Source organism: Dendropsophus ebraccatus, chromosome 9 (assembly GCF_027789765.1).
Source record: "Dendropsophus ebraccatus isolate aDenEbr1 chromosome 9, aDenEbr1.pat, whole genome shotgun sequence".
Lineage (NCBI taxonomy): Eukaryota > Metazoa > Chordata > Amphibia > Anura > Hylidae > Dendropsophus > Dendropsophus ebraccatus.
Window position 1 is genome coordinate 57356587 of NC_091462.1, and position 16808 is coordinate 57373394.

At 44.9% G+C, this 16808-nt stretch overlaps 1 protein-coding gene across 4 annotated transcripts in view; it reads left to right on the forward strand.

Annotated features, from left to right (window-relative positions):
- ADAM23 (ADAM metallopeptidase domain 23) overlaps positions 1 to 16808 on the forward strand; it is a 141022-nt gene that overhangs the window by 20528 nt on the left and 103686 nt on the right. For all 4 annotated transcript variants that reach the window (XM_069983436.1, XM_069983438.1, XM_069983437.1 and 1 more), the window contains exon 3: positions 10401 to 10477. In XM_069983436.1, the coding sequence (XP_069839537.1) occupies positions 10401 to 10477 (77 nt within the window). The remainder of the gene's footprint in view (positions 1 to 10400; positions 10478 to 16808) is intronic.

A 16808-nucleotide genomic window follows, 5' to 3' on the forward strand; every position in this document is an offset into this window, starting at 1 on the left:
GGCTTCCTTCTAATTTCTGATCACTTGATCTTGGCAGCAGTTTCTTTTGTTGCTACTTAGTGCTGCCTCTTAAATGTAATCTCCCCTGACCTCCACCCTTTGCAGTTTGCAGGTGGATGTTGTCCTGTGACTGGCCAGACAAGTAACAGGAAAGTGCAACAGCAACCTGCAAGTGCCAGGACTTACCACACATACTCCCTCCAGCGTACACACAATAAAAACCTGTTGTAAAGAGTTGTTTAAAGAATGAGGTTCTTAGCAAACTATTTGGTTCGTATGAACCTGAACTATCTGCTTCTGATTCCCGCTGTCTGCCCTCTCCGTGAAGAGGGTGGATACAACCTGAGCCATATGGCTATGGCTGTATCCCAGTTCTCCAGGCAGTCCTCAAGGTTGTATCCACCCTCTCCACGGAGCGGGCAGACAACGGGAATCATTGCCGATAGTTCAAGTTCATATGAACCCGACCCTCGGCCGGTTGGCTCATCCCTAATGGTGACCTCAGAAAGAGATGGTCCTACACTAGCAATGGCCTCTCTTGGAATTACATTAAGCCTACAAGGATCCAACTAATATCTGTTTTGAACACCCACAGGACATGGTTGGAGTGCAATCCAACAGGAGGTAGTCACATCCCCCCACATAGGCCAACAGAAGGGTACCACACACCCCACATAAAAACACAAAAAGCAAAAGGATGGCCAGCACTTTAATGCCTCTGTTCACACTACGCAGATTACATGCCACTGTTGCTAAAATACAGACAAAAAAAACAGGAAAGAGCAACAGCAAGTGCCAGGACTTACCGGCCAAGATTTGGCCAGGCAAAGAAAGACCCTGTGTGAGTACTGCTGATAAACAACCCAGTTCTGGTTCTAAAAAGAAGAGACTGAGGGGCTTAGCAACAGCAGCAAGAGCACCGTTTTTTTTTACCATTCTGAAGGGCTAATTTAACTGAATAACTGTAACACTAAATGGCCATCTACCTCCCAAAAATAACAGCATAGGTGTGTATGTTGAATCATTAAGAATATTTAACTATTGTAAGAATACTTGGATATATTAGTTGTAGCAATGGGTACTTTGTGGGGAGCAGTGCATAGAGTGGACTGTTTTTTTTTCTCAGCTTTTCCTTCTTCACTATCCAGCCTTTCTTCTCCAATATCATCTTCTTTTCTCTGCATACATTCTGACTCCAGTACTTTGCTTCATTTAATTTCCCACAGGGGTGCTGTTTTCCTTGCTTACATTTCTGCTACTGTTTCTTCTCTCACACATATTTTTCTCATTAACACTATCACATACCATTTATTTTTTGTTTGATATTGTCATGGAATCAACAATCTCCTCCTGCTAATCATTGAACAATGGTGCATTTTTGTGTAAACATTGCCAGTTACGCAGGACAAGATAAAAACAGGAAGAAAGCTTGTAGATGGTATTGTCCACTGAGCCATGCATGGTACTTTGTCTGGTACTCAAAACAAAATCCATTGGCTGCCACCAATCTAGAGTCTGTCAATGAAAAAAACTTAAATGGGGTTATCTAGTGCTACAAAAACATGGCCACTTTCTTTCAGAGACAACACGACTCTTGTCTCCAGTTCAGGTGCGGTTTGCAATTAAGCTTAATTCACTTCAATGGAACTGAGCAGCAAAACCCCGCCCAAGCTGGAGACAAGAGTGGGGCTGTCTCTGGCAGAAAGTGGCCATGTTTTCGTAGCGCTGGATAACCCCTTTAAATTGTGGCTGTAAATGTCAATATCTGTATTCAGCTCTTGTATAGTAGTTTAGTTTATTCTGTTTGTTCTATGCATGTTGCGCTTGAAAGTTGCCTATTCCTGCAGACTGTCTGCAGGTATAGGCAACAATTATATGGGTCCATGGAGCTCTCAATCTGCCAACTGGTCATGAAATCTATCTACAACCATGTGTCTCTACATAAGACACGTCTATTTTGTGTCATCTCCCCGCCTGTCAATACTTTGACCCTTAAGTCGCTACATGGCTGGATTCTGCTTAGTATTTTTTTAGGTTATACAGACTAACTCTATCACGTGGTTCTGCACCTGCTGTATGCAAAATCTTAAGGGTGTATTCACACGTACAGGATCCACAGCAGATTTGATTGCACAGATTTGAAGTTGCAGATTCGAAGCAAATCAAATCTGGGCCATCAAATCTGCTGGGGATCCTGTACGTGTGATCACACCCTAAATCTAAAATATTTACCATTTTTTGGTGTGATCTATAAAATTCTTGGCTAAAGTCTGTAAGAAAACTAGGATATTATACAACTCAACATTTAACAACACATGTAAAAGTCCATACTCCAATGGTGAGGAAGACCATCTTCTTCCTATGCTCCTCTTCAGCAGTGTGTTAGTGTACAGAACCCAGCTCAGTCACTACTGAAGAATAAACTTAAATGTGTAATACTCATTGTTCAATAGCAATCTACCTTGCACATGTTGGTGATCACCCTGTCGATCACAATCAATGGGTTGCCAATCCCTGTGTTAGATGCTGTTGTTCCAAGTTAAGAAGATTGGCCACTGAATGTTTCTTTTAAATAATGTAAAATGCGATATTATCTATTTGTAGCTATGGTAGCTTAGACCATTAGCTAGTGAGAACATTAAAATAATTTGGCATTACTCTTACAGTCTTGTTTCAATCTTTTAATACCCTGCCGGTAAGAAGAGATTTACTGTAGACGTTTGTGATGTTCAGTCCAGGACACATCAGTTCTTGGGAAGCTCAGTTAAACTTACTGCTGATACAGTTGTTTAGGATGATAGAAACTTTTCCAGTTTTGTGGACATGTGACTGTGTGCTACAGTACTATGAATATCAATGTATTAAAGGAGAAGTCCGGCAGATTATAACATCCTTCAGGGGCAGGGGGGAAATTGATTACAAGTACTAACTTGCCTCTCCCCTTGCCCGCTGTGAGCGGCGGGACCAGCCACAGGCCCCTTCAGCGTATCGGACCTCACTGTCTACGTAGCTGATGCAGGATTCTTCACCCTGTGTCAGTCAGAAGGCCAGGGAGAATCGCACATGTGCTGGAAGCTGGAGATCTTCCGTGCACATGCCTGGTAACTAGGGGCCTTACTATGCATATATGAATATGCATAGGGGGCAGGACGGGAGGGGGCTGGCTGGGCAGGCCGAGGGGGTACTCTGGGTGGATGGGCTCCAAAGCCCATCATTAGCATAGGAGCAATTAGTCAAAAGCTCCTCAGTAAGGACAGAAAGAATAAAAAGAACAGCAGGACGGTTGGCAGATATCAGCAGGTTCATTGACCAGAACCTGCTGATAGTGCCGCTTTAAAGTGACACTGTCACCCCTTTTTGCATTCTGACTTCTCTACACAGGTGTAATGGGTAAATTTAGCAGTTTTCATTCCTTATTTTATATCATACGTCATGGTGCTAGTTCAAGTAAAAAGTGATCTTTTATCAAATGCAGATTGTAATAAGTGGGCGGGGCTTTGCGGCATTCGCGCCACTTATCCCCTCCCACAGCTCCACCACAAACAGGCCCCTCCCCCTTGATGCCCATTGGTGGGCCGACCAAAATGGGGTGGGGCCTAGACCTTTAGGCCAGCCTGTTCCAATGGCCGGCGAAAGGTGCGGCTTATGTGCCTATGACATCATGGAGGGGAGGGGTCAATGGCGGGGCAAAGTGGCGCTAATGCCGTGAAGCCCCGCCCACTTAACACAATCTGCAGTTGATAAAAGATCACTTTTTACTTGAACAAACAGCATGACGTATGATATAAAATAAGGTATGAAAACCACTAAGACAGAATGCAAAAAGGAGGTGACAGTGTCACTTTAACTACTTCTTCCATAACAGCAGCAAAAAATACAAAGACTGTCAGCTCACGCTTGTGTGCAGTAAGACCACACTACTTCCATAATGACAAACATAATAGAGCATGATATGAGTTGTAGTTGTTCAATAGCCCTTTCCTCCAATACACAAATTTACAAATGTACTTGTGAATTTTCTTGTATTTTTTAACTACTTTGCTACAGCTGTTGTGGCATAATAGGAATTAGGACTGGGACTGCCTAGGTCACTTCCTTTGTTTTGGGAGCATGGACTACTGTTTGAGAAAAAGAGAGATATTTACTGGCTGCATGTTTAACCTCTAGACGACCCTGTGCTTCCAGTAATGACCTGGGAGTAATGACCCTGGGTGTAACTGTATGTCTAGGGTGTTTATTCCACTATAAAGCGCGCTCCGGAGCGGAGTGCGCTTCATAGCTGCAGCCGAGCCCTCACCGTTAATGAGAGGCTGCAGCGATCATGCTGCAGCCTGCCATTAACCCCTTAAACACCACAATCCCAGCGTTTAAGTGTAAGTGACAGGGGCAGCCCCTGTCACCTACCGATTGGGCTCCACACTCTGTCACCATCCTCATCTCTCTACACACTGCACATCTGTATTGGCCCCTTATAGATAGCTCCCCCTGTATTACCCCCTTATAGATGACTCCCCCCTGTATCCCCCCCTTATAGATGGCTCCCCCTGTATCCGTCCCCCTTATAGATGGCTCCCCCTGTATCCCCCCGTATAGATGGCTCCCCCTGTTTTACCCCCTTATAGATGGCTCCCCCTGTATTACCCCCTTATAGATGGCTCCCCCCTGTATTACCCCCTTATAGATGGCTCCCCCCTGTATTACCCCCTTATAGATGTCTCCCCCCTGTATTACCCCCTTATAGATGGCTCCCCCCTGTATTACCCCCTTATAGATGGCTCCCCCTGTATTACCCCCTTATAGATGGCTCCCCCCTGTATTACCCCCTTATAGATGGCTCCCCCCTGTATCCCCCCCTATAGATGGCTCCCCCGTATTCCCCCTTATAGATGGCTCCCCCCTGTATCCCCCCCTCGTATAGATGGCTCCCCCCTGTATCCCCCCCTATAGATGGCTCCTCCCTGTATCCCCCCCTCGTAAAGATGGCTCCCCCCTGTATCCCCCCCTATAGATGGCTCCCCCCTGTATCCCCCCCCTCATATAGATGGCTCCCACCTGTATCCCCCCCTATAGATGGCTCCCCCCTGTATCCCCCCCTCATATAGATGGCTCCCACCTGTATCCCCCCTATAGATGGCTCCCCCCTGTATCCCCCCCCTATAGATGGCTCCCCCTGTATCCCCCCTATAGATGGCTCCCCCTGTATCCCCCTATAGATGGCTCCCCCCTGTATCCCCCCCTATAAATGGCTCCCCCCTGTATCCCCCCCTATAGATGGCTCCCCCTGTATCCCCCCTATAGATGGCTCCCCCCTGTATCCCCTCTATAGATGGCTCCCCCCTGTATCCCTCCTATAGATGGCTCCCCTGTATCCCCCCTATAGATGGCTCCCCCCTGTATCCCCCCCTATAGATGGCTCCCCCTGTATCCCCCTATAGATGGCTCTCCCTGTATCCCCCTATAGATGGCTCCCCCCTGTATCCCCCCCTATAGATGGCTCCCCCCTGTATCCCCCCTATAGATGGCTCCCCCTGTATCCCCCCTTATAGATGGCTCCCCCGTATTCCCCCCTTATAGATGGCTCCCCCTGTATCCCCCCTATAGATGGCTCCCCCCCTATAAATGGCTCCCCCCTGTTTCCCCCCTTATAGATGGCTCCCCCGTATTCCCCCCCTATAGATGGCTCCCCCGTATTACCCCCTTATAGATGGCTCCCCCCTGTATTACCCCCTTATAGATGGCTCACCCCTGTATTACCCCCTTATAGATGGCTCCCCCCTGTATTACCCCCTTATAGATGGCTCCCCCTGTATTACCCCCTTATAGATGGCTCCCCCCTGTATCCCCCCCCTATAGATGGCTCCCCCGTATTCCCCCTTATCGATGGCTCCCGCCTGTATCCCCCCCTCGTATAGATGGCTCCCCCCTGTATCCCCCCCTATAGATGGCTCCCCCCTGTATCCCCCCCTCGTATAGATGGCTCCCCCCTGTATCCCCCCCTCGTATAGATGGCTCCCCCCTGTATCCCCCCCCTCATATAGATGGCTCCCACCTGTATCCCCCCCTATAGATGGCTCCCCCATGTATCCTCCCCTATAGATGGCTCCCCCCTGTATCCCCTCTATAGATGGCTCCCCCCTGTATCCCTCCTATAGATGGCTCCCCTGTATCCCCCCTATAGATGGCTCCCCCCTGTATCCCCCCCTATAGATGGCTCCCCCTGTATCCCCCTATAGATGGCTCTCCCTGTATCCCCCTATAGATGGCTCACCCCTGTATCCCCCCCTATAGATGGCTCCCCCCTGTATCCCCCCTATAGATGGCTCCCCCTGTATCCCCCCTTATAGATGGCTCCCCCGTATTCCCCCCTTATAGATGGCTCCCCCTGTATCCCCCCTATAGATGGCTCCCCCCTGTTTCCCCCCTTATAGATGGCTCCCCCGTATTCCCCCCCTATAGATGGCTCCCCTGTATTACCCCCTTATAGATGGCTCCCCCCTGTATTACCCCCTTATAGATGGCTCACCCCTGTATTACCCCCTTATAGATGGCTCCCCCCTGTATTACCCCCTTATAGATGGCTCCCCCTGTATTACCCCCTTATAGATGGCTCCCCCCTGTATCCCCCCCCCTATAGATGGCTCCCCCGTATTCCCCCTTATCGATGGCTCCCGCCTGTATCCCCCCCTCGTATAGATGGCTCCCCCCTGTATCCCCCCCTATAGATGGCTCCCCCCTGTATCCCCCCCTCGTATAGATGGCTCCCCCCTGTATCCCCCCTCGTATAGATGGCTCCCCCCTGTATCCCCCCCCTCATATAGATGGCTCCCACCTGTATCCCCCCCTATAGATGGCTCCCCCATGTATCCTCCCCTATAGATGGCTCCCCCTGTATCCCCCCTCGTATAGATGGCTCCCCCCTGTATCCCCCCCTATAGATGGCTCCCCCCTGTATCCCCCCTATAGATGGCTCCCCCTGTATCCCCCCTATAGATGGCTCCCCCTGTATCCACCCTATAGATTGCTCCCCCCTGTATCCCCCCCTATAGATGGCTCCCCCCTTTATCCCCCCTATAGATGGCTCCCCCTGTATCCCCCCTATAGATGGCTCCCCCCTGTATCCCCCTCTATAGATGGCTCCCCCCTGTATTCCCCCCTATAGATGGCTCCCCCTTGTATCCCCCCTATAGATGGCTCCCCCTGTATCCCCCCTATAGATGGCTCCCCCCTGTTTTCCCCACTATAGATGGCTCCCCCCTGTATCCCCCCCCTATAGATAGCTCTCCCTGTATCCCCCCTATAGATGGCTCCCCCCTGTATCCCCCCCTATAGATGGCTCCCCCCTGTATCCCCCCTTATAGATGGCTCCCCCGTATTCCCCCCTTATAGATGGCTCCCCCTTATAGATGGCTCCCCTGGGCAGGGGCACCCTAGGACGCAAGGGCCCCCGGGCAGCCGCCTACCATGCCCAATGGGTAAGACGGCCCTGCACTGAGGATGTAGGTAAAACACATACCTTCATTCTTAGCGGCTGTGCGCAGTAGGGGGCTATCAGCTGATTAGATTTGTCTAACCTGCTGATAGTTCCCCTTTAACAATACAAATTCTTTCTCGGGGCAGATCTGAGTTCCCCAGCCATCCATCTCTGTTAAATGAACACACCTACCCTCTAGATGTGACCTTTTATCCCTTTACAAAATCTATCCTTTTTCTCCATTAGTTGTTCCTTCCCTTTTATCTTGCTCCAATTTTTTTTTTTACATCATGGAAGTCCCTTTTATGAAGATTTCCTACAACACTGTCATGATCTGTTGAAAAATTTTTTGCTTATATTTTAATAAGCAAAAGTAACGTTTTTTTTTTATTTAGGGGACACATGCCTTTGCACATCATATATTTGCCACTAAAGGGGGGCATATATTGAGAGTCTGATTTGGAAAAAAAAAAAAATTCCTTCTAATTCAGTACGATTGTTTGCCCTTGCATAAGTCTTGGAGTCTAGGCACTGGGCCATCTTTACAGAACCTGAGACACTTGTTTAAGAAGTGTGATATGGTTATGACCTATCTCTTTCTTTGAACCAAGTAATGTAGAACTCAATCCACATAAGTATAATGTAAGCCTCCAAGCTCACAGCCACTATAGTCAGCAATTCTACGAAATGTGAACAACACTTATATTTGTTTCCTTTCATTAAAGGAATTGTATTAACCCCTTAAGGTCAAAGCCAATTTTCGTTTTTGCGCTTTTGCTTTTTCCATTTTATGTTTAAAAGTCCATAGCGCTTGCATTTTTTCACCGAGAGACTTATATGAGCGCTTATTTTTTGCGAAACCAATTGTACTTTGTAATGACAGGCATTATTTTTCCATAAAATATGCTGCGAAACCGGAAAAAAATCATTTGCGCTGTCAAATTGAAAACAAAAACGAATTTGTTTTGATTTCGGGGAGTTTTGCATTTACACCGTTCACCCTATGGTAAAACTGACTTGTTATTCATGTTCCTCAAGTCGTTACGATTACAACGATATATAACATGTATAACTTTTATTGTATCTGATGGCTTTTAAAAAAATCAAACCATTGTTAACAAATACACGTTCCTTAAAACAGCTCCATTCCCAGGCTTATAGCGCTTTTACCTTTGGTCTATGGGGCTGTGTCAGGTGTCATTTTTTGCGCCATGATGTGTTCTTTCTATCGGTACCTTGATTGCGCATATACGACTTTTTGATGGCTTTTTATTACATTTTTTCTGGATTTGATGCGACCAAAAATGCGTAATTTTGCACTTTGGAATTTTTTTGCGCTGACGCCGTTTACCGTGCGAGATCAGGAATGTGATTAATTAATAGTTCGGGCGATTACGTGTGCGGCGATACTAAATATGTTTATTTATTTGTTTATTTATTAATTTATATTTATAAAATGGGAAAAGGGGGGTGATTTGGACTTTTATTAGGGGAGGGGATTTTTTATTAATAAAAACACTTTTTTACTTTTTTTTTTACATGGACTAGAAGCCCCCCTGGGTGGCTTGTATATACATAGCACTGATCTCTCATAGAGATCAATGCTGTGTATATACACAGCAAAGATCGATTAGATCAGTCATAGATTACTATGGCCTGCTGCAGGCCATAGCAATCTATTGCCGAGCCGGGATCAGCGTCATTCCGACGCTGAGGCCCGACACGGGCAGAAGAACGGATCTCCCCGGAGATCTCCCCGGAGATCCGACCCACTAGACACCAGGGATAGTGTGCATAAAGCACTTCAATGCAGCTGTCAGGTTTGACAGCTGCATTGAAGTGCTTAATTAGCCGGCGCGGCAACGGGACCCGCGCCGGCTAACAGAGGCACTGCCCGGCTGCACGTGTCAGCCGGGATCAGCGCCGTTCAGAGCGGGGTCCCGGCGGGACCCCGCTCTGAACACCCCCCGCGGCACCATGACGTATCAGATACGTCATGGGTCGCTAAGGGGTTAAAGGAGAAGTCTGGCGAAATTGTATTGTATTGCCCGCCAAAAGTTTATACAAATCACCAATATACCCTTCTTACGGGCAATGCTTATAAAGTGCTTTTTTCCCTGCACTTACTACTGCATCAAGGCTTCTCTTCCTGAATAAAATGGTGATGTCACATGCTGTAGTCAGGGAGGTGTGTTACAAGAGTAAAAGAAAAACTACTAGCAGAAAAGAATGAAATATAAAAAAAAAAAAAAATTAGATAAACAAATGGCTCATCTTGCCAGTGCAGCACTGGTGTTGCCAGTTTATCTTTCTTTACACGGTGTTCTCATTTAATGTTTTACTGGGCTCAGGAGACAAATGAAACTGAAGTCCCTTTTTAGTTTTACCATAGATCATGGCGCTACTATATTGTAGATTGGGACATGTTAGTACGAAAACAAAAGCCAGTAATGCTTACATCTAATCCTGCTTGAAGAACAGTGGCCGGTCAGAAAGTAAGACAGTATATACGGTAAATTATATTAAAGATATCAGCTTTTGCGATGACCGAGTGGTCATGTATCATATATCATAGACATACGGGCTAATATGTAGTAGTAATGATGAGATGACTCCACAAGGGTTTTCTGGGCAAAAGGAAAACAGCAGCCTCAGTGCCACCACTCACTGTCACCCCCCAGACTCCTGTATCTCCCAGGTTCCTGTTTTGTCATGACCCAGCAGAAGCTACCCGCTCAGCCAGTGTGACTGTAGAGTTTTCCCGCCTCAGTCACTGATTGGCTAAGCAGGCGTATCTGGTCATGATGTTGCAGTATCTGGAGATTGTCTAAATAATTAATGATTTCATCTCATGGGTATTTATGAGTTTATTATGCATATTAAGTATAATTGTGTCCATTGTAACTACAATACTTTTTTTTATTCTTAGGCTGTGCATCTTGCCCAGACTAGTTTCCAGATAGAGGCCTTTGGTTCCAAGTTTATTCTTGACCTCTCTTTGAACAAGTAAGTATATTATACCAACATTAAAGTAATTTGTTTTTTTTTAAATCAATGAAAGGGGTTCTTCCAGTGGAATAAAAAGGGGGCACACTGGGATAAAAATGTTTGCTCAGCCAATAGCTGGCTAAGATGCGTCACAGTTGTTGGGTTTGGGAACAGGAAGTTATGGACAGTTGGGTCCTGGATTCTATTGGACCAGCAGAAGTGGAGAATGTGTTTTTAACCCAGATATTGGTGGGTACCCTTTCAGTGGCATGTACGTGTGTTCTGTACATTGCACATTGAGTACCACTGCAAGATTTACAGGTAAATAGGTGAAAGGTATAAATAGAATCTATTGATATGTCAGTCATATTGGTCATTAAGATGTGATTAAGATGTTCATGGGTGCTTACAAGCCTCATTTATAAGTAAAAAGAAGTTGCAGAGATTTCCACCTCAAATCTTCCATGTGTGAATATACCATAAACTTGCCACCAGAAAGTCCCAGCTGTATTATATTGGATATGTCAAATTAGGTCGTTTGTATATGATCCAAGATGTTTCCATTTGACAGAGAGGGTTTCTATACATTTTTACTATATGATCATATAACACTTGATTGTTTCCTGAAAGCACAACTTGTGATCAATGTCCTTTAGTGGTCATATTAGGTTTCAGACACATTTAAAGCCAAGTTCAATAAGTACAGTTCACTTTAGGGATTGACACCATACGCAATAACTGGATTTGTACAGGTGGAGACTTGCATTGCATTTTTTCCTCCAAAATTGCATATAAATATACATATTTATATATATTTATATAATAAAAATGAAAGTCTGTCTGTCTGTCTGTCCGGTATAGACTTCCAAACACCTGAACCGTTTGACCCCAGATTTGGCACACAGATACATTGGGTGCCCGGGAAGGTTAGAGCGAAGGTCCCGTCCCCGCCAGATGTACAGGAGGGAAGAGGATAGAGCGGCGCCCCATAGAAATGAATGGGAAAATCTCCACACTGCACACACAGGTGACATAATTAGCTGCAGCTCTGCCCAGAGAAAACGGCAGTTGGGAGCCTTAGCAACCAATAGGATTACTACTTTCATTTTCATAGGGAGCTGGAATCTGTATGGTTGCTAGGGCCAGCTGCCTTACAACAGATCCACAGAAATAACTGGTAGACCCCCTACTCCATCTATACAGTACATGTATACAGGGCCCCCTACTCCATCTATACAGTACATGTATACAGGGCAGTATTACCAGCTGCTGCTTCCCTAAGCACTAAACCTGAAGATGCCCCATCTTCACTCACCAATTAGCATCATGATTGGTAGGTAATAGCTCCACATGTCACATTTAACACCGCCACACCAGGCCTGACCAATACCGCCATACTGTGACTGGATAACCCTACCATACCGGACCTGACCAATACCACCATACTGTGACTGGATAACACCACCATACCAGACCTGACCAATACCACCATACTGTGACTGGATAACACCACCATACCAGACCTGACCAATACCACCATACTGTGACTGGATAACACCACCATACCAGACCTGACCAATACCACCATACTGTGACTGGATAACACCACCATACCAGACCTGACCAATACTACCATACTGTGACTGGATAACACCACCACACCGGACCTGATACCACCATACTGTGACTGGATAACACTGTCATACCAGACCTTACCAATACCGCCACACTGTGACTGGAGAACACCGCCATACCAGACCTGACCAATACCGGCATACTGTGACTGGATAACACTGCCATACCAGACCTGACCAATACCACCATACTGTGACTGGATAACACTGCTATACTAAAAAATCACGCTTGAGAAAGGCTGAGAACAAGCCGAAACTTTGCGGAAGTAGGATGTGAATAAAAGCATCACGTTTTTCACTTTGAAGTGCTGTCTCCTGTTGATTTTTGAGGATTTGCATCTGGACGGAGGGGTCCTGTCTGGTGAGACGAGCACTCTACATCTACCCTTTCTATTTTTGACTTTGGCCTGTGCTGTTCCCTTGAACTGTTGTTGAACACCACTATACTAGACCTGACCAATACCGCCATACCCCCCCCCCCTCGAAAAGACACCTGATTTTCTGGCAAGTCTGAATGGGAGGGTACTGCCCCTCTGCAACCATGAGTGCCTAATGGTAAATATGACCCTGCAGGTATACAGGACACTGCAGGTGCACAGGACCCCAAAACTATACACTACAGGTGCACGGGACCTCCATCAACTATATACTTCAGGTATACAGGACCTTCAACAACTCTATACTACAGGCATACAGGACCCCAAACTATACACTACAGGTATACAGGACTCCAAAACTATACACTACAGGTATACAGGAACTCCACCAACTATATACTACAGGTATATAGAACCCCAAACTATACACTACAGGTATACAAGACCTCAAACTTTACACTACAGGTATACAGGACCTCCACCAACTACATACTACAGGTATACAGGACCCCAAACTATACACTACAGGTATACAGGACCTCCACCAACTCTATAATACAGGTATACAGCACCCTCACCAACTCTATACTACAGGTATACAGGACCCCAAAACTATACACTACAGGTATACAGGAACTCCACTAACTATATACTACCGGTATATAGGACCCCAAACTATACACTTCAGGTTTACAGGACCCCAAAACTATACACTACAGGTATACAGGAACTCCACCAACTCTATACTACAGGTATACAGGACCCCAAACTATACACTACAGGTATACAGGACTCCAAAACTATACACTACAGGTATACAGGAACTCCACCAACTATATACTACAGGTATATAGGACCCCAAACTATACACTTCAGGAATACAGGACCCCAAAACTATAAACTACACGTATACAGCACCTTTACCATGGCTATACTACAAGTATACAGGACCCCCAAACTTTACACTACAGGTGTACAGGACCTCCGCCAACTATATACTACAGGTATACAGGACCCTCAAACTATACACTACAGGTATACAGTACCCCCGAACTATATACAACAGGTATACAAGACCTCCACCAACTATACACTACAGGTATCCAGGACCCTCAAACTATAAACTGCAGGTAAACAAGACCTCAACCAACTATACATTACAGGTATACAGCACCAACTATATACTACAGGTATACAGGACCCCCGAACTATACAGTACAGGTATACAGGACCTTTACCAACTATACACTGCAGGTATACAGGACTTCCTAAACTATACAGTACAGGTATACAGCCCTCCCCAACTATACACTACTGGTATACAGGACCTCCCTCAACTATACACTACAGCTATACAGCCCCCCACTACACACTACAGGTATATAGGACCCCCCCAACTATACACTATAGGTATAAAGCACCCCCAACTATGCACTACAGATATGCGAGACCCCTAAAAACTATACACTGTAGGTATACAGAACCCCTCCAACTATGCACTACAGGTATACACTAATTCCACTGATTAACTCAGATGAAACAATACCTTTAGATTGGCCTCCTGGGCACCTCAGAACAAATGTAATTAACACACTGACCCTTTATACCCGGGCAACGCCGGGTACATTTTCTAGTATATATATATATATATATATATATATATATATATATATATATATATATACAGTGGTGCCTTGAATTACAAGCATAATTCGTTCCGGGACCGTGCTTGTAATCCAAATCCACTCTATACCAGAGCACATTGCAATGAGCATGTCGAGTATAATGTATAGTAAGTGCATAAAGCTGAAAGAACAGCAGCAGTTTGCAGATACAGGATGGAACTGCAGATCCCCATAATGCAGTAGCATAGTACAACAGGCTAGTATAGAGAAGCAAGGCTGCTGTCACAGGTCTGTGTGGTCACATGACAGCAATGGGGAAGTGGTGTGTTTAGCATGGACCAAACAGGAAGTGAGAATCACAGAGCTGTGCAGGAGGACAGTGACAGAAACTTTTCTATACAGCAGCGTGACTGGCTGGGTGTAAGTGCAGGCACATTATAGCAGTAATGGAGAGGATGGGAAACACAAGGACTGACAGAGACTGCAGAGAGCATGAAGGAATGAGCAGGGCAGATGTGGGCACATACATGCAGCACGTCTTTTAATGCTTGCCACACCAAAGCTCAACTGCATTGTAACCAGATTGCATTGTAACCAGATCTGTCAAACAGCAACCGATTAAGCAGAAGTAGGGTAAGGAGGAAATTCTGCTCCTTGTACAGCACTCTATTATTATACATTTTATAGGCAGTACATGTCAATATAAAGGCAAAGATGTTCACACCAAATGTGAAAATAGCAATGTTTCTGCGTTCTGTAGTCACTCATACTTACATGGTGGTCAGAATTGTTCTGGGTCCATACGCTGTTCTGTCTGCTCTTAGATCAGCATCATAATCGGAAAAGAGAGCAGTTAAGTATTATAAAAGGAACTTGTGTCTCCTGTGCCAGGAGTGTAGAATGGCAGCATTTTGCTGAGTCAACATCCGCCACTTTTACTCTATTTCAGCAGGTTTAAATAAAAATGAATCAGCACAATTGGATATTTATCCAGGAATAATAGTGCTGTTTCTTTGTAACTGTAAATTATGCTGATGGGTTATAATGGACTGCTGAGGTTCAAAAATATTTCAGGATTACTAGCAGACCCAGAAAACAAGGTTTACATTTGAAAAAACAGAATACATTTGACAAATATAGGCCCTAGTAAATCCCAGCTTTCTAAAGCAAGATCATTATGGAGAAAAGCATATATAGCAATTTTGTCATATACAGGAACAGATTTACTGTTAAAAATGTGCCAAAATTCGTATGTAATGTACACCAGGAAATGACTTCCATGCTGAACATCACATTTTATTATGTGTTGTACATGATGTTTCAGCTGCATGTGACAAAGGGGTGTGGCTTATGCAGAGGGAAACAATGTATGCCAGAATTCTGATGCAGTTAACAGTAATAATAATAAGATTTTTTTTTATTTACATAGTGCCATATTCCATAGCAGTTTACAATAATACAAAAGATACATTGCCATAGAAGTCAGAGGAATCCCGGACATAGTTTATACACATATGGGGGAGATTAATGGTGCGTTCACACCTACAGGATCTGCAGCTTATTTTCTGCAGCAGATTTCATTTAAATAACTGAACACAGCATCAAATCTGCTGCAGATCTGCTGCAGATCCTGTAGGTGTGAACGCACCCTTATCAAACATGGTGTAAAGTGAAACTGCCTCAGTTGCCCCTAGCAACCAATCAGATTCCACCTTTTATTTTCCAAAGAGTCTGTGAGTAATGAAAGGTGGAATCTGATTGGTTGCTAGGGGCAACTGAGCCAGTTTCACTTTACACCATGTTTGATAAATCTCCCCCATAGTATACGCTGCGGCCAGGATTCCAACCGGCTGCATGAAAAGTTGACATGTCAGTTATGTGCAGCTGCTATTCATTGAATAGCGGCCATACAGACCTGTCAGTTCACACAATGAAGAGTGCGGTTCCTTAGTGTGAACCCGGCCTAAGGGTGCGTTCACACAAACAGGATCAACTTTAGATCTGCAGCAGATTTGAAGTTGCAGATTTGCTTTGAATCTAATCTGAGCCATGAAATCTGCTACCGATCTGCTGCAGATTCAAATCTGCGCCATCGCATTTGTTCCAGATCTGTTGCAGATTCTGTATGTGTGAATGTACCCATAAGCTGTGTTCCTTCTAAGAACTTGTGAGAGGTTTATCACATTTAGACAGTAGACCTAAAATGTATTTCAGGCTAGACAATAAGTCATGAAAGCTGTCGTAAGTTGGGCCACGACATGATGGAGTTCATTTGACTACTGCAAATTAAAAATAGCATTTGGGTCAAATATCTGTGTGTGTCTCTATGGAAACTAAGTGGTCATTTGTTACCACTGGAAATCTGTTCCATCAGTGATTTGCTGTTTGGAATGTTAGTTACATATGGTTGTTGTTACTTAACATAACTGAAGCATATGTACATGCAAGTTGGGATTTTCAAGCGTCTGTTGTGCAGTTTCAATTGCAGATGTCATTCAATAGTCACTGAAACTTTTCTCGTACCCTTTGGACTTGTTAGTATGAATAGCATGGTGTGCAAGTTTCGTGCAACTTCATTAAGAGAGTCTGTATGGAAACAGCACTAATCTTTGACATCACTCTACCTAATATAGCGGCCTAAGCACTTATATAGCACCTGGACAAAAGTATCACAGTTTCAGGCACATTTCTGACATTAATTTTTTTTTTGTTA